Source organism: Corvus hawaiiensis, chromosome 12 (genome assembly GCF_020740725.1).
Source record: "Corvus hawaiiensis isolate bCorHaw1 chromosome 12, bCorHaw1.pri.cur, whole genome shotgun sequence".
Lineage (NCBI taxonomy): Eukaryota > Metazoa > Chordata > Aves > Passeriformes > Corvidae > Corvus > Corvus hawaiiensis.
In genome coordinates, this window is record NC_063224.1 from 2,310,946 (window position 1) to 2,331,989 (window position 21,044).

Below are 21,044 nucleotides of genomic sequence, written 5' to 3' on the forward strand. Positions count from 1 at the left end.
TCCAGACCTGAAAATTTCTGGGTATTTAAAATAAATCTGAGGTTTCTTGCTTGCCTTTGATGTCAGCATTGGAATTTTCACAGGGGGGCTTTTCTCTGCGGATATGGGAGGCTGTAATTTTGGAAAGAATCAGACTGCAGCAGTGAAAAGATAGCAGATATTGTAGGACTGGAACAACGGGTGATATTGGGAATTAGAAATAATAAATAAATGAAATTGGGGCTGTTCAACCTGCAGTGAAGCTGGAGAGGGGCTCCATCAGGAACTAGAGTGACAGACCAAGGGGGAATGGCTTCAAACTGAAGGAAAATAGATTTGGATTGGGTATTAGGAAGGAATTCTTGGCTCTGAGGGTGGGGAGGCCCTGGCACAGGGTGCCCGGAGAAGCTGTGGCTGCCTCTGGATCCCTGGAAGTGTCCAAGGCCAGGCTGGATGGGGCTTGGAGCAGCCTGGGACAGTGGAGGGTGTCTCTGCCCATGGCAGGGGTGGGATGGGATGATCAAGGTCCCTTCCCACCCAAACCATTCCATAATATGAAAGAACAAAGCTGAGAAGAGTCAAAGCAGTGGAATTCTGTCCATTAATTCAGTTATTTTGGGGTTGTTTAAAGGAAGTTGTGTTCTTGTGTTTAATGGCAGCTTAATGTAGTTTTGATAAATGGCATGTGTTGGAAAATGCCAGAGCAGAGCCTGATCCTGAGACCTGGATGAAGAGACTGGACAGCTGTTGGGGAAGGGAAGCATCTGGAGCTGTTCTTGGACTGATTCTAGGGAGTAAATTGAGAGTGAAATCTCCTTCGGGGATTGCAGGTAGTGGGAATTGCGAGAAGTTTGAGGGGTGATACTGCCCCAAACCCATGTGAACATGGTCCCTTGTACTTCCCTACAGCATTTCATGGAGTTGTGGATCTGATCCATATGGTAGATCTGTTCCTTTGTGCCACACAAGTAGAGGAGACAAATAGTCAACTTTGGCATTGTTTAGTGCTTTGAATTTTCATTTCTAATTTCATTTTCTCATGTTCTTTTAAGCTGGAGAGTCACAGGCTGTAATTATGCAAGACAATACTTTTGATTAAAGTAAATTTTCTTTCTTGGGTGCACAGAAATGCTAAGCTAAAAGGTTAATGTTTCATTTGCTTTCTGACTTGTTCTTTTATCTCTCCCTGGAAAAAAGAAGGAGAGGACTTGCTGTGCTGCACGACTTCCCTGCCTGGAGTGGATGCATTTCATCAGTGGAGGGTGCGGGTGCTATTTTTAACCATCACTCAGAGGGGCAGCCCTGCTTAAATTACATCATTAATATCCCCAGCTGAAAGGAAATGGCAGAAAACACAACAGGGCCTTTGGAGTTTCTCCCTGTTGCGTTTTCCACTCCTGGGGGTGAATTATTCCAGGTGTATCATTCCAGCAGAGTTGTTTGCAATCACACCCTTGTGAACAGGTCCGAGGAAAAGCGTAATAAGTGCATTTGTCTGCAAAAACAGCAGGTATGAAATAGGTCTCAGTGGCTTGGAGAGCTCCAAGTTTGTATTCCCTCCTGTTCCTGTTATTAAATAGTTCAGGGATTTGCTGAATATCCGGCTATTGCAAAAGAAAGTGGGGACCTAGAGCTTTAAACAGTAATTTTTGCTAGAAGTGGGGGTTTGTTTTTCTGTAGGCCCTGCTAAAGGATCTACTGGCAAGTGTGGAGTTTCAGAGCTTCAGGGCTTTGAGTTTTTTAGTGGATGGGGTCTGGTGTTTTTTCCATTCTTTTTAGCTCAGTTTTTGGGCATTCTCATTGCCCTGGCAAATAAAATCTACTTTGGTCTTTTCCCTTCTGTATTTGCCTCATAGATGTGTTATAGCTGTCCAGTAGTTGTGTAGTGTCTCCAAATCAGTTTAACTGCTGAATTTGAACTTTTCTTCTCTTTGAATCACTGGTCAAATCTTGTCTGGCATCCAAAAAGAAGGAACAATGAGTTGTACAAAAGTAGAAAAGAGAACAAGAATATTGAAGCCTGAGAACAGAGACACAAAAATTGCCACAAAAGGGGAACCTCACAGAAGTGGCTGTGCAGGGATATTTGTTTCTCACTGAACTGAGCACTTGAATGCATTTGTGGCTCTTGGCAAGACTGTCTGTACTCAAGGATTTTTCTATTCCACATGAGTCCCTTAGTCTGGAGTTTTTACATAGCATGCTAAGAGAATTTTTTTTGTTGTTAACAAATAAAATAGAAAATAAAAATTGAAACTGCTATAACATGACTTTGTCCTTGCTGCTGCTTGTTATTGCAGCCTTAGTCATGAGTTTCCAGTGCTGAGCCCAGTCTCAAAAATGCAGCAAACAGCACGTGCTTATTTAAGGGAGCATTAAACCCTGCTGGCCTGCAGCAGCCCTTCCAAACCAGGCAAGCTGCTCGGTTCATCTGCCTTGGGGACTGAAATGCTGCATTTTCTCTGGAGCTGGAATCTCTTAACTCCTTTGGGTAGGGATAGGAATCCTTGGAGCCATCTGATCCTGGAGCTGTGGTGTTTTAGCACCAGATGCCCTTCAAGCCAGGGCACGTTGGCTGAGCAGCTGCGGCCTCGTCCCCTCCCTCTGGGCTCCAGCCATGCCGATATATGGTTACAAACTGCACCCTCGGGCTGGGAAACAAACCCCTCTGTGTTGGGAGAAATGTATATTTATATATGTAGCACTCAGCTCCTGCCTTGGGGTCTCTAAAAGTTGAAATTGTGCTGGGCAAATCCTCATCGGATGCACTTGGGATTGGGTTTATGCAGTGAGGGCTGGGGTGTTTTAATAGAGCAGCAGTGGATTATGATTAGCTAAGTGGTCTTAAATCAGCTTTATTCATTCATTAAGTGAATAAAATCGTGGGTGATGAAGGAAAACTAATGGGTAGTAACAGCCTTAGCTCAGTTGCCATTTTCCTCACCTCCAGCAAAGGTGGTCTGTAGTTCGTTCAAGCTGCACCCAAAGGTGCTTTGGTGCATTATTTCACTGTGTGTTGCTGTGAGACTCAATTTGTCCATTGGTATTTAGGACACTGCTCCGAACTTCAAACACCAGCTCAGATCCCCAGCTGTGGTGACCACCTGAATGTGTCACTTTTTCCCTGTTCTGGTTTCCTTTCTGAGGTTTGAATCCTCTCTCTGAGCTCAGGGTAAGCAGCTGCTCTATGCAGACCTCAAACTTCAAAGGCTTTGGCTGCACTGGGTTTGTTCCTTTGGTGATCTTTGGGATTTGGGGAAGTCTGGGGTTTCTGGGCTTTGCTGCACTTTAGCAAAAAAAGTAAAGTTTTCCACGGAAAACTGACTTTGCATGTGTAATTTTGTAGGTGAATACAACATTCAGATCAGAGTTAATCATGAGGCTCACCTTGGGTTTGAGGGGGCTCAGGGAATTTTATGTGCCAGAGAAAATCCTTTCTGGGGAAAAGCAGGAGATTTCTCTGTGATGAGCAAAGCTTCTCTTAAGAATGAGAAACAAAGCCAACATTTTGTTTAAAAGTGCTCTAAGAATAGTAAATAAAATAAGCACTCCATCAGATAAGACCAGACTAAATATACAATTGCGTCTTGCTTACCCAGAAAGTAAAATTATTTATATCTGAAGTTGAACATTTCTCTTGATTTCAGAGATGTTTTTGTTAGATAAATTCAACACAGGCAGCCTGCTTATTTAAATTGCCTGCACAAGGCTGGATGTTAATGGTTACTGAAGCTGCCCTTCACCCCAGAGTTTGGGGTTTTGGTCACTGTTGCAGGAATTCTCCTCCATGTTTCTGAGCTAACTGGGAGAAGGAAAATGAGTCACTGGGCTGCATCCCTGAGCAAACAAAGACCAGAGCTGCACTGAAAACTTAACACGTGCCCTTCTCACTTGTATGCAAATAGTTCATTAGCTGCAGTTCCAGGTGGAATTAGGCAGTAAATACAGTGTGCAAATTAAATTCCCGGAATCTTTTAAAAATGCAGCCCCCAGGGCACAAAATCTGAGCACGTGTTAGACTCTCACTGTGACTGATATGTCTGAATTCGTTGTAGGATACCTTTCAACCTTCAGTGTTGCACATATTTACCTAAAATCATGCTTGGAAATGCCATGGTGTTAAACCCCATCCTCCAGGATTCCTTTTCCCCTGTGTTCTGCCTGATATCCTGAAGAGCTGCAGCTATGCTTAGCTAGAGCTGTTTGAGTTAAGGAATATGTTGCTGGGCTGTCCCTCATCTCAGACTCTTGCAGCCTTTCCTGGCTCTATACCATAACTTTTTCCACCCAGAGCACTATTCCATATCTCAGCAGCAGATCCTGCTGGATGTTCCCAGGCCCAGCACCTGCTCAGTGCCATGTGTTGGTGCTCGGATTTAGGAGCTGTTTCACAAATACGGCCAATCCAGCAGCCCTTTCTGGGTAATTTATTCTGCAAAAACTTTTTCTGGCCTCAGAAAAGAAGAAAAAAACGGGTAACTTGTCAGGCAGTTGTGTGCTCAGTGGCCATGGCAGGAGGGAGCAGGGAGGCAAAGTGCTGCTGGCCTCAAGGATTTGGGAAGAAAACCCTTCAAAACAGTGTTTGAAGCCATGTCTCGATTTTTTTCAAAGCAGCTGAGTGGCTCTTCAGGGTTTTACATTTTCCTGTCCAGATGGGAGTTTTCTCCAGCCTCCAGCACAGGCACTTTGGGGTTTAGTGAAGCTTTTGAATCCAGGGAAATTGCACAACCCATCTTTAGATTGATTGACTTTTGTGGTTGGCTGAAGTGCTGACAGGATCATTCAGGAAAATGCATGAATTCAGTTAAAAGCTGAGATATACAGGCTTTTTTTTTAAAAATATCTGTGTGTTTTGGAGAAACATAAGAAGGTCACTTAGTTGGCAGCTAAAATCAGCCAAAGTGAGGAAATAGCAGGGGCATGAAAATTCCTCATTTGTTTGGGGTGAGTGCTACAACCCCAGCGTGTTATTGCTTCTTCTGGGCTGCCAAAACTCAGCTCATGGCCTTGGTTTTTAAAAAAAGCTGTATAATTATTTCCTGTGGAATACTGCACTTCATAGGTTCCAGTCTTGCTCTTCAATTAAAGCAGGATTGATTTGTCACCTGAACTCATGGTGGAGGTATGTGTTGGTTTGGATCTTAAATATTCTGTATGTTGGAAGAACCCTTATTTTTCGCACAGGAAAATTCCAGTTCTGAGAGCTTTTCCTCTGCTGACAGAAATTTTTCATTCTGTCCGTGAAACTTTAATTTCCAGGGTTTTCCTGTGGGGGAGCAGCCAGCCAGAAGACTTTCTTGCTAACTAGTAAAACTGCTCTGTTTGCTTACTAGTTTTTTCCCAGCTGCACCTTCCTTTTCCATGGAAAAGCTGTCGTCTGCTCATCCACTTTTAGTTTTAAGGGATACCAGCAGAAAACTGGACATGGGTCCTGTTATGACGCTGAGCAGGGTCCAAATGAGCCCAACTCGAATTGGATCTTCCTTTTTCTGTAGCACTTCAATATTTTAAATTTAAACTTTGATTTTTTCAATCTCAACATTCAATTTAAGTATTCCTTAGCAAGCAGAAGCTTTATATTTGCAGAGAGTATTTGGCGTCACTTCAGTGTCTGAGGCCTCTTCACACGGTGTTTTGTCCATCCATAACCACTGCTGGATGTGAAAACAGGTTAATATCTTTATAAATTATCCTCCTGGAGAGGTCAGAGATGTCACTTCTCACTAATATAATAACAAAAGGTCATTTTCACGTGACAAGTCAATGCAACAAACTGCAGAGAGAGTTGTTGCATCTACTCCTACATTTGTCTTCTCTAGAAGTAGCAAAATCAGATTATTTTCAAAAAGAAACCTTTGTTTCTTTGCCTGTTTTCCCTCCCTTTTAAGGGAATATTTGAAACACTTCTGGATGCTGTTGAGTGGGAGCATTTTCTCCTCTGGTATCTCTATAGACAAGCTCATGGCTCGTCAATGAAGTTAATTATGCCTTTTAATTGTTTGCTGCAGTTACATGGAAGAATGTATTTGATGTTCTTTGCCTCCTCAGCAGCAGTTTCTGTACCTACAGCCCTCCTACAGCAAGGAGCACCTCCTGTTCCTCCTGCAGTTGGACTCTGGCCCATCAGGTGATGCAGATTAGATACGTCCGGGGAGGAATGGTTTGTGCAGGAGTTAATGTGTCATGGAACAAGCCAAGGTGTGTTCTTGCTGGCTGTGGAATAGAGCAGAGTTCAAGCTGAATGGTTTCAGTGTCATCTTCTCCAGATTTGAGGGGGTCAGAGCCTGCTGGAGGCAAGGTTGGAAGTTTGAAGTCAGGTTTTGGGATGCTCTTCCAGGGAAATCTTCCTCTGAAATCATCCCAGGCACAGATGAGCAGTGCCAGCTCTTTCTTGGCTTTAGTGACAGAGCTATTAGAAGATAATATTGTCATTCTATGATTTGTTGAAAGGAGTTTTAGTAAATAAACATGAGACTGACCTGATTTGAGCTCCTGGGTCATAGTTCCCATCCCTGGAGGTGTCCAGGGAATGACTGGATGTGGCACTCAGTGCTCTGGGGATCGGTCACAGGTTGCACTCGATGACCTTGGAGCTCTTTTCCAACCAAAGTGATCCTGGGATAGCACCAACAGCAACTTCTTGGCATCCTGAAAGGTGTTGATTGTATTTAGATCTCAGTCCTCATCCTACAGACTCAAAACCTAATATTTGATTCTGCAGGATTTCCTCAGGCCTTCAATATTCCAGTTATAGGATAATTTAAATTTTGAGAAGTAGGAGACAGGGAAATCAAATTTAGTGATGAGAAAACACAGCCCTTGTGTGTTTGTGCAGAAGAGGATCAATGCGTGTGCTGGGAACAAGAGGGTATCCTGATTTTTTGCATTCCCCATCATAGCCTGGATAAAAAGCTTTAGAAAGAGTAGAAAAGTGAAAGCAGGAAGTTTTCTGCAAAACAGCCAAAAAAACCTCTCTTAAGCTGATACTTATAAGCAGTAAAAAAACCCAAACAAAAGCCCCACAAACCCCTTTAATTTCTGGTGTTTTGTTGCCGTGAATATGCTTTGCCTGTAGCAAATAAACTCTTCTTTCTGTTTCCCTTCCCTCCTGCCTGTATCTATGGGAATATAAATCCTGGTGGGTTTGTGGAAGACCCTCTGTGGGATTTTTTCCCTAGATCTTGGCCTCTAATGGGCAGCAGGAGTTGGGTAATGCTGCTTTGGAAGCATTTCTTCAGCACGTTGAGGGGAGATGCCATGTGAAAGTGGTGGTGCTGCATTTCTTCCCACTTCTGTGTAAACAGGGATGTGGAAAGGATTTTATGAGTTCCCTTTTGTTCCACTTTTTCAGCACAAACTCAGTTGCTGTCGTGGTGTTTGATGCCTCTTTCCATGAAGGTACAACTTCATGAATGAGAATTTAATAAATCTTTTAATCCAGAGGCATCATTTATGATTATGGCCTCCTATAGAAAGGATTTTACTTAGGATTTTTTTCCCAGCTTAAAAATGACTCGCAGCCTTTCTGCTGTTTTTGGTCAAGTACCACGAACCAAGATGTTCAACCCAGTTTCAGGAGACTCAGATTTTGCCACCTGGAGAGTGGCATTTCCATGCTACATCCCACACAAACTGAGCCTGCATCCAGGGATTTAATCAAAGGAAAACTTCTAGCCTAGGTATGGAGTGGTGAAATACTGGATTTTATGGAAAAGGGCTGGGCCACAATCAACACTCCTGTTTTATCTTGAATTACTTTACTTTGTCAGGAGGAGCACAGAATTCTTAGTGGGGATTGAGGCACTGATCTGTCTAACCCTTTTATTAGGATGGATCCAGAAGTTGAAAAGAGGGAAATATAAAAAGAGCAATATCCAATGGGATATTGAGGTGGCTTCCCAAAATGTCTCTTCTGCCCTTGCCTATGTCCAGTGCAGGTTTTACCCTGACCTTGACCAGCCAGGAATGGCAAATCCTGAAGGGCTGGAATTGGCCTTTTGCTTTGTGTAGCTGCTGACATTTTGGGAAGAGGAGGAGCTCCAAGCTTCTGCTTTTTTGGAGGTGGAGGCAAGAAATCCAAAGGATTTAACATGTGGTCATGAGCAGAGGGAGGGAATTGTGTCCTGTCACAGAAGCCCTGAACTGAGCAGATGAGAAATGCTCCCAATATCGGCCAAAAGGGTGAAAATCCTTGTCTGGAATAGGAGAACAGACCTGAATAAAATGTCTTCAAGCTCCCTGGACCTGTTTTCCCTGGATGTTGTGGAAGGGGGTGGGAGGCAGTGTTTGAAAAGGAGACAGATGACGTAGCTCCTGTCCTGGCTGTGATTCCTGGCTGTGCCTCAGTGCTGGAGTATTCCACACACAGCCTTCCATGCTGGATCCAATGAAATGCACTTAAAAACTGCATGGAAAATGCTTCTCTTGTGTTTAAAGAAAGCAGCAAATAATAATAATAATTTAAAAAACCTTTAAGGAATGATGCCAGAAGATTCTGGGAGCACCAAGGGTGCCACAGCCTCGCTGGAGCTTCTCTTAGAGCCCTGAGCTTCTCCAACCCCCTTTGTTTTCCTCTCCCCCTTTCCTGGAGGATCTCGTCCAGCTGTTCCACTTACCTGCTGGAATTTCTCAGATATTTATGGGTAAATCTCCACAGCAAAAAGCCTTGTGTGCCCCTTTGCCAGTGCAAGTATACTCTGGGAATCTCCTGAATTAGAAACTTTACCTTTTTGTATCCCCTGGGTTGGGAAGTTGGAGTTTTGCTGAATTCAGCATCCTGAAAAGACATCAGTACCATGTGTCCTTAATTCTGTACAAAGGTTTTTCTGCTCCTGGACTCACTTATTGGGATATTGAGTAGAGTCAGCTCTTTAAGCTTTTGAGAGTAAAAGCAGTAAATAAAAATCCCTTTTTTTTTTTCTCCCTTGTGCTTGGTGGCTGGCACCTTTTCTTCTGGAGTTCTTTATCACTGATTGAATAAAGTTAAGCTTCAGGGTAGGTTTGGGAAGGTTATTTTAATGAAACCAACCAGAAGTTAAACAACACAAAGAACAGGTGAGAGGCCACAGAACAAAAACATACAACTTGAGAAATTAAACAAGATTTCTTTAGGCAGGTGATACTTTTTGTGGTGTTAGCTAGCTGGGAGAAAATTCCTGGAACTGTGTGTATAATAAATACCAGGAATCATCCAGTTGGTTGTCCCTAAAGTCCTGCAGGACACTGAACTGTATTTCATGCTCTAGAACAGACCTAATCTTACAAGATCAGTGCAAAAATCTTTACCTAAAGGTTCATTTTTCTAATTGCAATCATTTTCCATGGATAAATTCACTGCAGTGGATTTTATTCACTGGGCAAGTTCAGCCCAGAAGTTGAGCAGGAAAAGGTTGTGTCACTGTCAGCACCACAAAATCCAGGGGTGATTTAAGGTTTGTTATTAACACACAGAGTAAAACAGGAATAGCTTGATTTTATGTCTCTGGGTAATCCAATTCTGCTTGAATTGCTGGAGATGAAAAATGAATGACTGGAAGAGATGAGATTTGAATCCTTTAGAATAGCAAATGATAAGAACAGTTGCAGGAAAGTGGTGCTGGGTTTGCTATAAACAACAAATGTTGCGTAACACCGGCTGTGTTTTTCAAAACCAGATGTTGCAGCAGTTGACACCAGGATTTCTGCAAGTTATTTGCTCATCCTTCAGCTGCTTCACCACATCTCCCCTCTCAATATCCATTTTATGCATTCTTTCTCATTATAATCCTGTAGTACTTAACAATTCCAGTCAATGTTCAGTGCATTTTAACTGTGATCACAATTCAGGGGGCTCTGAATTCTCTTAAATAAATGTACTGAGGTGGTTTGTTTTTTTGTTTTTTTTTAATTAACCTTCTGCATGTTCAAATCTTCATGTTCAAACCTTCATGCCACTAAATATTGTCTGGATGGCTCAGCAACGTCTGGGGAGCAGATTTATCCCTGTGGTGCTCAGCATGTGGCACAAAATCATTTCAGAAGTGTGAGAGGAACCCACTGAAATCTTTTGAAAGGAACAAACCTCTACAAAAAGCAGAATGTGCAGGAGAAAGTAGTAAGTAATGAATTGCCATTATTCATAAGCTCAGGGATTGATGGAACTGTAATTGGGAATTACGTGGAGGGGGAACAGTTGTGGGGACCAGAAAAGGAACGTTCATTCTCTCCGTGTAAAGACAGGCACAAACATCTGTAGATCTGAATTTGGAGGCTCTCAAAATTTTCACTGCATATAGGACTCAAAGAAGAGATTTTTAAGCAGCCAAGACCCAGGTGGCAGCATTTTTAAGTGAACAGGACCTGCTGTGCTCCCCTGAGACCCCACCTGCAGAGCTGCATCCAGCTCTCGGGTTCCCAATGTAAGAAGGAGCTGCTGGAATGAGTCCAGAGCAGGCCATGGAGATGCTCTGAGGGCTGGAGCCAGGCTGGGAGAGCTGGGGGTGTTCACCTGGAGAGGAGAAGGATCCAGGGAGAGCTCAGAGCCCCTGTCAGTGTCTAGAGGGGCTCCAGGAGAGCTGGAGAGGGACTGGGGACAAGGCATGGAGGGACAGGACACAGGGAATGGCTTTAAACTGAAAGTGGGGAGATTTAGATGGGAAATTGGGGAAGGAATCGTTCCTGTGAGGGTGGGGATGCCCTGGCACAGGGTGCCCAGAGCAGCTGTGGCTGCCCCTGGATCTCTGGCAGTGTCCAAGGCTGGGTTGGACAGGGCTTGGAGCAGCCTGGGATGGTGGAAGGTGTCAGGGTTGGAATTGGATGGGCTTTAAGGTCTTTCCAACCCAAACCGTTGCGGGATTCTGTGATTCTCTGAGGACACAATAAAACATTTAAAAGGCCCCAACAAAACCTTCAGGCCGTGACTGTTGGGAAACAGAGGGAACTCAAGCTCCAGATGGGCAAGAGGGTGGCTTTGGGTGGAGCCTCCCTGGGGACAGGGACAAGGAAGGTGGCACCTGTTGCAATGGTGCTGCTGTAACTTCGGCCCTGCAGTGTTTTGGTGGGCACTTAGGAGGAAGTTGCATGTGATAAACACTGGTTTGAGTCTTACTGATAATAGAGAGTATAAATAGTTCTGAAAACAGGTGAATAGCTTGTAAATGGTGATTCTCTGGAAATAAAGCGACAGAATTCTGGGCTCTGCTTGGTAGGACTGCTCAGTGAAAACACACCATGCATAGCACATGTCCCTTCAGGGACCTGTCACTCACAGGTAAAATTTTAGTGACTTTTGGTTGGGATAATTCTGCTTTTGTAGTTTTAAGCCAATGTAAATTGGCTTTTTATAAGAAAAAATCCTTGTGTGTATCCCCATGAGTGCAGTCAAAATGCAGGAGACATTTATAAGAGAATAGAAAGTCGATGAAATAATCTTTAGAAAGTTTTTCATGGTGAGTTGCTGGTCTGGGCGTCTTGGGAAGTGGGAGTCTCCAAGAATTCAGCACATCAAATACCTGACGTGTAAGATGGTGTCTTTAGAGGCTGAGGGATAGAGGCAGTGACCTGTCCTGGCATTCCATCCTTTCCACACTCAAATCCTGTTTTTACTTACACCTTGTTCCAACGGAGGCTGAAATTTCTGTGAAACTGCAGGAAGGGAGGAGTCAGGATGTCAACAGAGCCATAAAACCACACTGAACTTGTAAAACCAGGCCCTGAAAACATGGAGACTTTTTCTTTGTCCCAGTTTCCCTGGGAGGGATGGTGTTTATTCCTTGATGTTGTTAAGATAATTCCATGTGTGTGTAGTGTGTTATTACAGCGATGAGTGGGGTGATAAGGCCAGGAGGAAATAAAGAGCTTTGCTTGGAGTGGATTATTTGGGTTGACACTGCTTGGAATGAAGCTTTCCCAAGGCTGGAAGTGAAAATAGCACGGAGTGGTGGTACCAACATTCCTATCCGAGGGAAGAAGGCAGAGCTGGGCACCTGGAACACCTCCACAGGTCATGGGATGCTCTCAGAACAAGGCCTGGCACTTCCCAAAAGTCATCACTTCTGCCTGTATTTAGGAATATCCTCCTCATTCTTCTTCTCTCTTTGTTTTTCCGTAGTGAGTGTTGAAAAAGTGGAATTAAAGGGACTGGCACACAAGAAGAATGAAAGAAATGTTGAGTATTCCTTTGAGGTAAGTTTGGGTTTCCTTTGCTATGAAAGAAGGGAGGATAATTCTTAAGGAGGAGTTAAGGAAATTCTCAAACTTTATCGTTGGATCCCAAAAATTGGTCTAGCAGGGCTCCTTTGGGATAGATGGTAGTTTTTAATTAATGATTTGAAAGTCATAAATGGCTGTGGATGGTGCAGAGGTTGGTAGGTGGGGACTGGCAAAAAAAAAAAAGTTATTTCAATGCAGGAAGTCTTGGCAAAGTGTTTATTTAGGGGGAAGTATGATGCCACACTTACAGGATGGTTACCCATATCCATGTCCATTCTTCTGCTGGAATGCAGAAGCCAGAGAGAATTTAAATCTTAATCTGGACAAAGAACAATGTGGGGCTCTGAGGGCACAGCTGCTGGAAAGAGGCAGGGAGGGAGCCTGTGGGATGTGGTTCCAAAAGGTTGGAGAGTACAGAAAAGCTTTGGAAATTCTTCAGGGCTTGAGGAAAACTCTGTGGAGCGGGAGTTGGGGGACTTGACTGGAAGGGGACTTTCACAATGGTCTAAAAGCATTTCCAAAGGGAATAAAAAGACTTCCCAGCAAAGGGGATGCTAATCCAGCAGGAAAGGCAGCACAGGAAGTGTTGTCTGTGAACTGAAGCCAGCCTGACTCCGAGTGGAAGTGAGAGCAGTGCCTGTGGAATGAGTGTGGTTCACCACACACCACCAGGAGAAGTGGCTTCCCCCCGGATTGACGCAGCCTCTGGAGCTTGGGTTGCTGCTCCCAATTCCGGTGGAGGGATGAGTTCATCCCATGAAACCCTGGGTGAATGGCAGGGATGGATCTGCGTGCTGCTGAGGAGCTGACAAACTGCTTTTCCTCCAGTTGGAATGAAGTATTCCAAAATCCAGGATGCACAGCCCAGAAAACGTCTCTGGTTTGTTTAATGAGGTCCCGGAGCCAAATGCGGGGTGTGAAAAGGAGAACTCAAAAGGAACTGGGCAGGAGAATCCCAATTATCCACAACTTTCACCAAATTATTCCTTAAAACTCCCAGCCAGGGCAGAGCATCAGCTCAGCATCTGTTGGGATGTTGGCAGCATTAACCTCTGCAGGCTTGGATTCATGGAGAATGTCCCGAATCTCCTGAATCCCCGATTGTTCCAAATGTCATCGATCACACACAGGATTTTTTCCAAGGGCTTTTCAAACTCCATATGAAGCCTGCAGTTGTCTCCACTCCAATTAAGATCTCGTGAAACTTCTTTTCCTATTACAAATTTTTCTATAAATAACAGAAATTACTGTACCCAGTGTTTCCCTTGACAGCTTGAACTGAAGGGAGAGCTGAGACTTCAGCTGAGCTGATAAATTGCTGTTTGCTGGGTTAAAAACCCAATTATGGAATGTTTTTATTCTGTTTAGGAGCTCGGGAATAGCGGGTCAATGGATGAAGCAGTTTAGTGTTCGCAGTGCTATTGTTCCCCCATTTACAGTTCACATTATTGTTTTATAAGTCTTGAAAATCCAAGTTAAAACAGAAGTCGTGACAATTGTTGGGTTATTACAGAGCTAGAAAAAAAAGAGAGAGTTTCCTGTATTTTCTGAAATTCCTCATGAATTTAAAAAAAAAAAAATTATTTACAACAAATTAAAAAAAAAAGCAACCCACAAACTTGGTGAAACTGCTCAAGTCTTTCTGTCTTGTCTTTTTTTTCCCCCCCTTTTTTTTGTGTAACAGCTTTGCTGAGAGGAAATTCCTCCCTTATGTAATATATTTTGAAATCCTCTCCTCTCCCCACTCTTTTTTTGGCAGCTTTTGGATGGCTGGAAAAACTTTGTGTATGTTTTGAGTTGTCATTGAAACTAATGTCATGTGAGAGGCTGCTCTGTGATCCCGAAACATCCACCCAGCTCCTTCCCCTATGGATCCAGATGCCTCCCAGACGCCTCCAATGGATATTTTGAATCCATAGGGATTCATCCCTGGCCTGACTCACGCTGATGTTCCTCATGCCAAAAAATCCTGACTTTTGGCTCAGTTAAACTTCACCTCCCAAGCAATAAGTGCTTCAATATCCAAGGATGTCGTGACTCGTTTGTGTGGGAATAAATACTGAATATTCCCCTTTTTTTAGGGCATGGACAAGATGGAGTCTGGAGCAGGAGCTCCAGGTTTCCTTGGGAAGGTTTTGCTTGGTTTTTTGCTGCCATTCCCAATTTCACGTGGCATATGGAGTTGATTAATTAGCAACAGGCAGCCTTGTGTGGGGGGAGCCGTTCCTGTTGGAAAGCAGATCCTACTAAGCAGCTGTTTTCTTTAACAATAATGAGAAAAAAAAATTCCATTGCTCCATGGTTGGTTGCTTTACTCTGGATGTCTGCAGTGTAGAAGGGCTGTGTAAACTCTGAGAGGCTTTTCCAAGCATCCAGAGTAGTGTGAAATGTAAAAACAGCGAGAATTGGGCAGCAATTTTGTCCTTGTGCACAAAAAAAAGTGTTTCCTTGTTGATGTCACCCATCACAACATCTGTGAGGGACAGTGGATGCCAATTATTGAATTTTTAGGAACCAAATTAAAATAATTACTAAACCAAATCCTTCTTGCTCTTCCCCAAGGTCCTGTGGTCTGATTCTTCGGTGACGTTGGTAACCAAATCTTCTGCTGAAGTGACTGAATTTATTTCAAAGGTAAAGATGAAAAGAAAAACACTTTGAAAATGAAAAAATGTTTTGTCCCTCTCTCTAATTTTGTTCAATGATACTTTTCAAAATGTGCCAAGATAATTCAGATTGAATTTCATTAAATGTTTGATTTGTAACTGGCAGTGGCTTGAATCTTGTAGAAATAACAAGGCTTCTTTTCACTTCTTATTTGTAATATCCTCCCTCTTTAGCTATCTCAGCTGTATCCAGAAGAAAACTTGGAGAAATTCATTCCTTGCTTAGCTGGTCCAGATTCATTTTACCTGGAACGGAACCACATGGACCTGGAATCAGACCTGAGGTATGCCGGGATTTTGTGGGGCTTTTATCTTCACACTTGGCTTCTTTCACCAAGAAAAAAACAGGAACTAGAAATATCTCCATGTTCTAAATTACTTTAAAGAAATTAGAGCCTGATCCTCAGCTTTTTTCCTTGATGTTCCATTAATTCCAGTGCATAACAATTTTTCAGGAATTCTCTCTTCAGAAATACAGATGGTAATAATATTCTGTATTAAGCTTCCTGAAGAACTGATATTTCCTCATTCCTTGTGAAGAACAAATAGAGGATCACTGTCTCTGCAAAAGTTTGTTTTGGACTCAAAAATAACCAGAATTGCTTAAAACAATCGCTCAAAACTCAGGAAAAAAATAGAAGCCTGAACAGTCACCCATCTGTATTGAGGAATGGGTTGTGGGGATTTTTTTTCCCCTTTCCCCTTTCATGGAGTTTTTATTTTCTCAGTTGTTTTAGGTTGTTGTGGTGTTTAATTTAATTTAAAAATGTTAGGTATGTATTTAGATATCATTAGATATTTATAATTTTTGGAAGCCTTTAACAGCTAAGAAATTTTTGAAGCCTTAGCTTGTACCTCCTTAAATTATCACAAATATCTGGCCATTATTTAATATAAACCAGTATTTTAAATATCATAATCTGTGGTAGATCACATCAGGTTTCTCTTTCTAAATATGATTTTCCTAGGAAAATTAGAGGGACTTAAATTCTTTTCAGCTGCTACTGTCTGTATCTATGCAAACTGAGATTATTGTAATGTTAATATTATTCTGATCTTAATATGATATTATTATACTATTAAACGACACTTTAAAATATTAATTAACTTCATTAGAGCTTCTGCTTTACACTCATTTTCCCTAAGCCACGGTGGATATTGGTTTTCCATAGGCAGCAGCCAGCAGGTGCATGCCTGGATTATTTTTCATGGCAAACATCATTCCCGTTCCCTTGCTGTGCTCCAAGGAGCAGAGGCTGCAAGGAGAATTCGGGAAGCTGCAGGGAATGTGTGTGGCTGCTGTTGAGGAACCACAGCCTCTCCAAATCTGGGTTAATGGAGCAGCACCGTGCACTGCCAGGGCTCAGCTGCAGCTCTGGAGCAGGGGAAGGAGCTGCTCTGAGGTGCTGCTCAGCTGTGAAATGCAGCGCTGAACTGTGGGGTTTCCAGCTGGGAAGCACCTCTGGGCACGTGGAGGTGCAAAGTTGTGGGAGATTGGTGTTTTTTCGTGGAATCCCAGAGTGGTTTGGGTGGGAAGGGATCTCAAAGCTCATCCCATTCCACCCCTGCCATGGGCAGGGACACCTTCCACTGTCCCAGGCTGCTCCAGGCCCTGTCCAACCTGGCCTTGGGCACTGCCAGGGATCCAGGGGCAGTCACAGCTCATTTGGAAAGCACCCGTGCCAGGGCCTGCCCACCCTCACAGGGAAGGATTTCTCCCCAATATTCTGTCTAAATCCACCCTCTTCCAGCTCAAAGCTGTCCCTCCTTGTCCCGTCACTCCATCCCTTGTCCAGAGTCCCTCTCCAGCCTTTCCACAGGCCCCTTTAGGTGCTGAAATGCTGCTACAAGGGCTCTTTTCTCTTAAAAGAGGCACAGGGAAAACGTGACATAAGTTTTTCCCTAAACTGCCAGACTCTGCATCTGCTGTTTATCTCCAAGAGGAGGAAATTCAATAACAGATCCATCTCTATTTTATATTCCTCAGGTTCCTGCATTTGAAAGGCAATTTTCAAGTTTACATTTGAACATTTTCTGCCTTAGGAGTGTTCAGGGTTCCTAAGCAAGGGGCATCTTTGCTGAAACACTCAACGGAGTGAGAACAACCCAGAAGTAACAGGGTTTGGTATTAAGGATAAGAATATCCATAAATTCCCAGAGTTCAGAATTGCATGGTGTGTTTCAGCTTTTAAATTTCCAATCTAACTTCCAACTGTGCTGTCCAGAGTGCAATCCTGATGGATTTGGGAGGCTCTAACAGAGCAGGGGCTTTGTTTGCTGCAGGTACCTGGCCCCGTTCCCTTCCCACGTGGTGAAAAACGACCACGTCAGGAAGTTCTTCAGCACTTCATCTCCCTCACAGCAACTTCAGAGCTCAAGTGAGTTGAAATAAAGTTTAAAAAGTATTTTTTTGTGCTGGTGTGCATTTCCTAAACTGATGCCATTTGTAACTCTGTTCCTTGTTTCCAGATCCTGGCAACCCCTCCCTGTATAAAGTAGGAACTACGCTGGGAACATCTGGAAGGTGAAATATTTATCTTGCATACAACTCATTCTCTTTAAGAGACAGTTTTCATTTTCTCCAAGGAGCCAGTATTGTGGCTTCTTTTGCCACTTCTGTGTGAAAAGGTGAAAAATTTCCATAGGATTATATTTGGGCTTCTTCACTTCTTTTTAACAATGCAACGGCCGTTCTCTCAAAAGCTTTTTTAAATCACAGAGAGGCAGCAGAATATTTAATATCTGTGATTATTGAAGGAGATAATTGAAGGAAAATTCTGTTTAAGGTGAAGATCAGCTTCACCCTTCGCCAGAACTGCCCTGTTTTACTGAGCTGTGGAACAGGGCAGGTACAAATCTGTACCTTGGCTCCAACGGGGCGGTTTTTTCCCAGAATCCCAATTTCTGTGGCCGCAGCAGCTGAACTCTGGGTGACACAGCTTTTATCCAATGTGCTAAACCAAACCTGCTCCTGTTTTTCAGACCTGTATGTGGGGTGGCTGGAATTCAGTCCTCCCAGAACCACGTCCAGCACTCGGCTGCTGCTCCCGTTGCTCTGCCCCACTGCTCCCACTCCGGAGGCGCCGGCTCCTCGCTGGGCTATCGCTCCCAGATGGACACCTCCTCTACATCCATGCTGATGTCTTCCAGCCCTCAGACCCCTCAGACACAGGAGCAAAATGGGATCCTGGACTGGCTCAGGAAGCTGCGCTTGCACAAGTATTACCCTGTCTTCAAACAGCTCACCATGGAAAAGGTAGGGCAGGAAATGGGGGAAAGCAGCCAGCTTTTAAATTATCCCCATGTTCTCCAGGCTGGGAACATCTGTGCTGAGGATCCCACAAGTTTCTGGCACTTCACTTTCTGATTTCTGGTTTTCACTTTCTGAGAGCAGTAATAAATTGATGAAAACCTTCTTGCTGTTTTCACTCTGTGTTGTGTCCAGGGCTGTCCAACAGCTGCTGCCTCTCTCAGGCTTCCTCATGGAATGCTTGGAGATCCAGCTTGGATGCTGCCTTAGGAGCTTGCCTTGGCTCCCTGGACATGCCTTTGTGTGCAGTAGATACCTAAATATGTTGATTTCTCTTTATTTCTGCTTCTTGGTTGATTTTTCTCCCAAAATACTTGGTTATCCTCATTTTAAAAAATAGATTTCCAGAGATTTCTGGCATGAATGTGAACATGAGTGAGTGAGCTCTGTTTCCTGCAGAAATTCCTGTGGAAGAATCATCTCTTTGCATTGTAAGAGTCCCAAATAACACCTGTGTGTGCTGGATTTTATCTGAACAACGTTTTAGAGCATTTTCCCAGCTCCACTGGGGAATTCCTTGTCCTCTGTCTTTTGGCCTGGAACGCCCTCCAGTGGAGGGACGGCTTGGGCTGAGCTTTGTGCTGGTTATAGAATATTTTATGGCTTTAATTTTAATCTCTTACCAGAGTCTTCTGATTTAATTTTCTTCATTATATGAAGGGAAATATACTGGGGTTTTTTTTCTTTAATAAAGTAGTAAAACTCTCTATTCCAGTATATTTTTAAAAAGCAATTGTTATTATGCATACTTCACTGGCTTTCATTTTAATTACATTTTAATATAAATGTCTGTATCTATCTCTATATTTTATTATTAAATTTACTATTGGTGTATATTTTCCACTGCACTTCTGTGGTAAATGACACACTGGGAAAACTGGAGTGGTTTTCTAAGATCCTTAAATTCACTGATAGCACCAAGTTCTATTTTAATTTAATTCTATTTTAATATGTTCACAAGTTATTTCATCTTTATTGGGACTGGTTAATATAAGCACACTCCTAATTAAATTAAATCTACAGGTCTTCTTTTTTTCATGCCAGTCCCCCACGCTTTCCTTTTACATTGATTCTATAATTGAAAACTGGAGTAAAGGGTTTGTTTGAATTTAAAAATGGTTTTAAAGTTGCCTTTTGGAATTGCTCTTCACTGAAAACGGGAATAAGAATATTTCAGGTTATAAAACTAAGCACATGTTTTTGCTTTCCAAGTTTCTGAGTCTTACTGAGGAAGATTTGAATAAGTTTGAGTCCCTCACCATGGGAGCAAAGAAGAAGCTCAAGACCCAACTAGAGCTGGAGAAGTAAGTGAGGGCTGGGGGAACTTTCTTTAAGGTCAAAAAATGCAAGTTTTACAGTAGTTTTTGCTTCCCAGACCACAAACCCACCAGGATTCCCACCTGGAGATATGGATGATGCTTATCTCCCTTACTAAACAATATTGAGTACTTTCTGGTTTACTGCTGCTTGTTCAGGGTTGTGATAAGGATACCAAATTTTAAAATAATACACAAAATATACACATTATTTTTGGGTTTTTTAAACTTGTGTCACGGTTATTGCAAAGATTTTGGGCTCCCACCCAGCTGACATTGATGGGAGCTGTAAGATTTGCAAGCCCGGGGGATGCACACCCAAAGTCAGGGTGTCCAGCAGGACTTTTTTCTCCTAGGAAGTGACAATTTTTTGGCTCCAATCCATGTGGATGAAGCACAGCTACTTTGGGAGCTGCCTCAGTGTCCCACAGTGACCCCAGGCAGCTGTGACAGCCCTTTGGGGACACTGATGCAACAGCTTGTCCTGGTTTGTGCATCTCCACTTACTGGGAAGTGTTTATTCTGCAGCTACTGCTGTTCCTTAAAAAGCAATTAGAAATCCAAATCTGTGCCCATTTATCAGAGCTCCTTGGCAGCATTTTTCAGCAGTCTTAGTTTTTCCAGAGTGTGTTTGGAAAAGGAAAACTTGGAACTGTATTTGTTTTCTCTTTGGGTTTGGTGTGCAGGGCTGGGTTTGGGATGCGCTGCCATAATACGGGACAGAATTTTAGAGTTTAGTCAGGGTTTGGTGATGTTTTACCCTGGACAGATAAGAGCATTAGTGTTGTAATCACATGGCAAATAGTCCAACCCTAACTGCTGGCAGTTATGGTCAGCACTGGTGTGATTTCCAAGTGTTTCCATTTGAAATGAGCACAGCATCAGTGGATTGTTTAATGGGCTTTGTCTGCTTCGGGTTCAATCAGAAATGGATTTGTGGTTGTGTCTTAGCCAGTTTCTATCTCTTCATACTCCTCTCCATCACCCCTAGGGAGAAATCAGAGAAACGGTGCCTAAACCCCTCCACACCTTCCTCAGTGACCAGCAGTGGGGTGGCCAGGGTTCCCCCCACTTCCCACGTGGGGCCTATCCAGAGCATCCGGGGGAACCACGCCGCAGGTAAGGGGAGCAGGGACACAGCTTTGACCCTTGTGCTCAGCTCTGCTTACACAAGGGTCAGCTCATTCCTGTGCTGCTTCTTCCCCAAGCTTTATCTTCCAAAAGCTATTGGCTTAATAGGGAGCAAGAAAAAAGTCTGATTTCAGTGATTATTGGGGGCAATAAAAAGTAGTTTCTTCCTCATGGCTCTGGTGGGAACAGGCAGCTGCTGTGGTCGGACTGTTCCACCTCTGATGTATCTCTGTAAATCCTGAGCATCGCTGTGTGGGTGTTCTGAGCTGCTGCCAGTGTCACCCCCGTGTTCCCACCCCTGTCCCTGCAGAGCTGCGAGTGGACGTGGATCAGCCAGCCCACCCCCTGCCCCGGGAGGGCAGCTCCTCCGAGTACTCCAGCTCCAGTTCCAGCCCCATGGGGATCCAGACGCGGGAGGAGAGCTCGGACAGCGCCGAGGAGAACGAGAGACGT

General features: G+C 43.5%; 1 protein-coding gene across 1 annotated transcript in view; it reads left to right on the forward strand.

Annotated features, from left to right (window-relative positions):
* ZCCHC14 (zinc finger CCHC-type containing 14) overlaps positions 1-21,044 on the forward strand; it is a 48,264-nt gene that overhangs the window by 21,588 nt on the left and 5,632 nt on the right. The window contains exons 3-11 of the mRNA XM_048316424.1: positions 12,068-12,141; positions 14,731-14,802; positions 15,009-15,118; positions 17,118-17,212; positions 17,304-17,358; positions 17,817-18,090; positions 19,357-19,448; positions 20,452-20,579; positions 20,902-21,042. Of these exons, the coding sequence (XP_048172381.1) occupies positions 12,068-12,141; positions 14,731-14,802; positions 15,009-15,118; positions 17,118-17,212; positions 17,304-17,358; positions 17,817-18,090; positions 19,357-19,448; positions 20,452-20,579; positions 20,902-21,042 (1,041 nt within the window). The remainder of the gene's footprint in view (positions 1-12,067; positions 12,142-14,730; positions 14,803-15,008; positions 15,119-17,117; positions 17,213-17,303; positions 17,359-17,816; positions 18,091-19,356; positions 19,449-20,451; positions 20,580-20,901; positions 21,043-21,044) is intronic.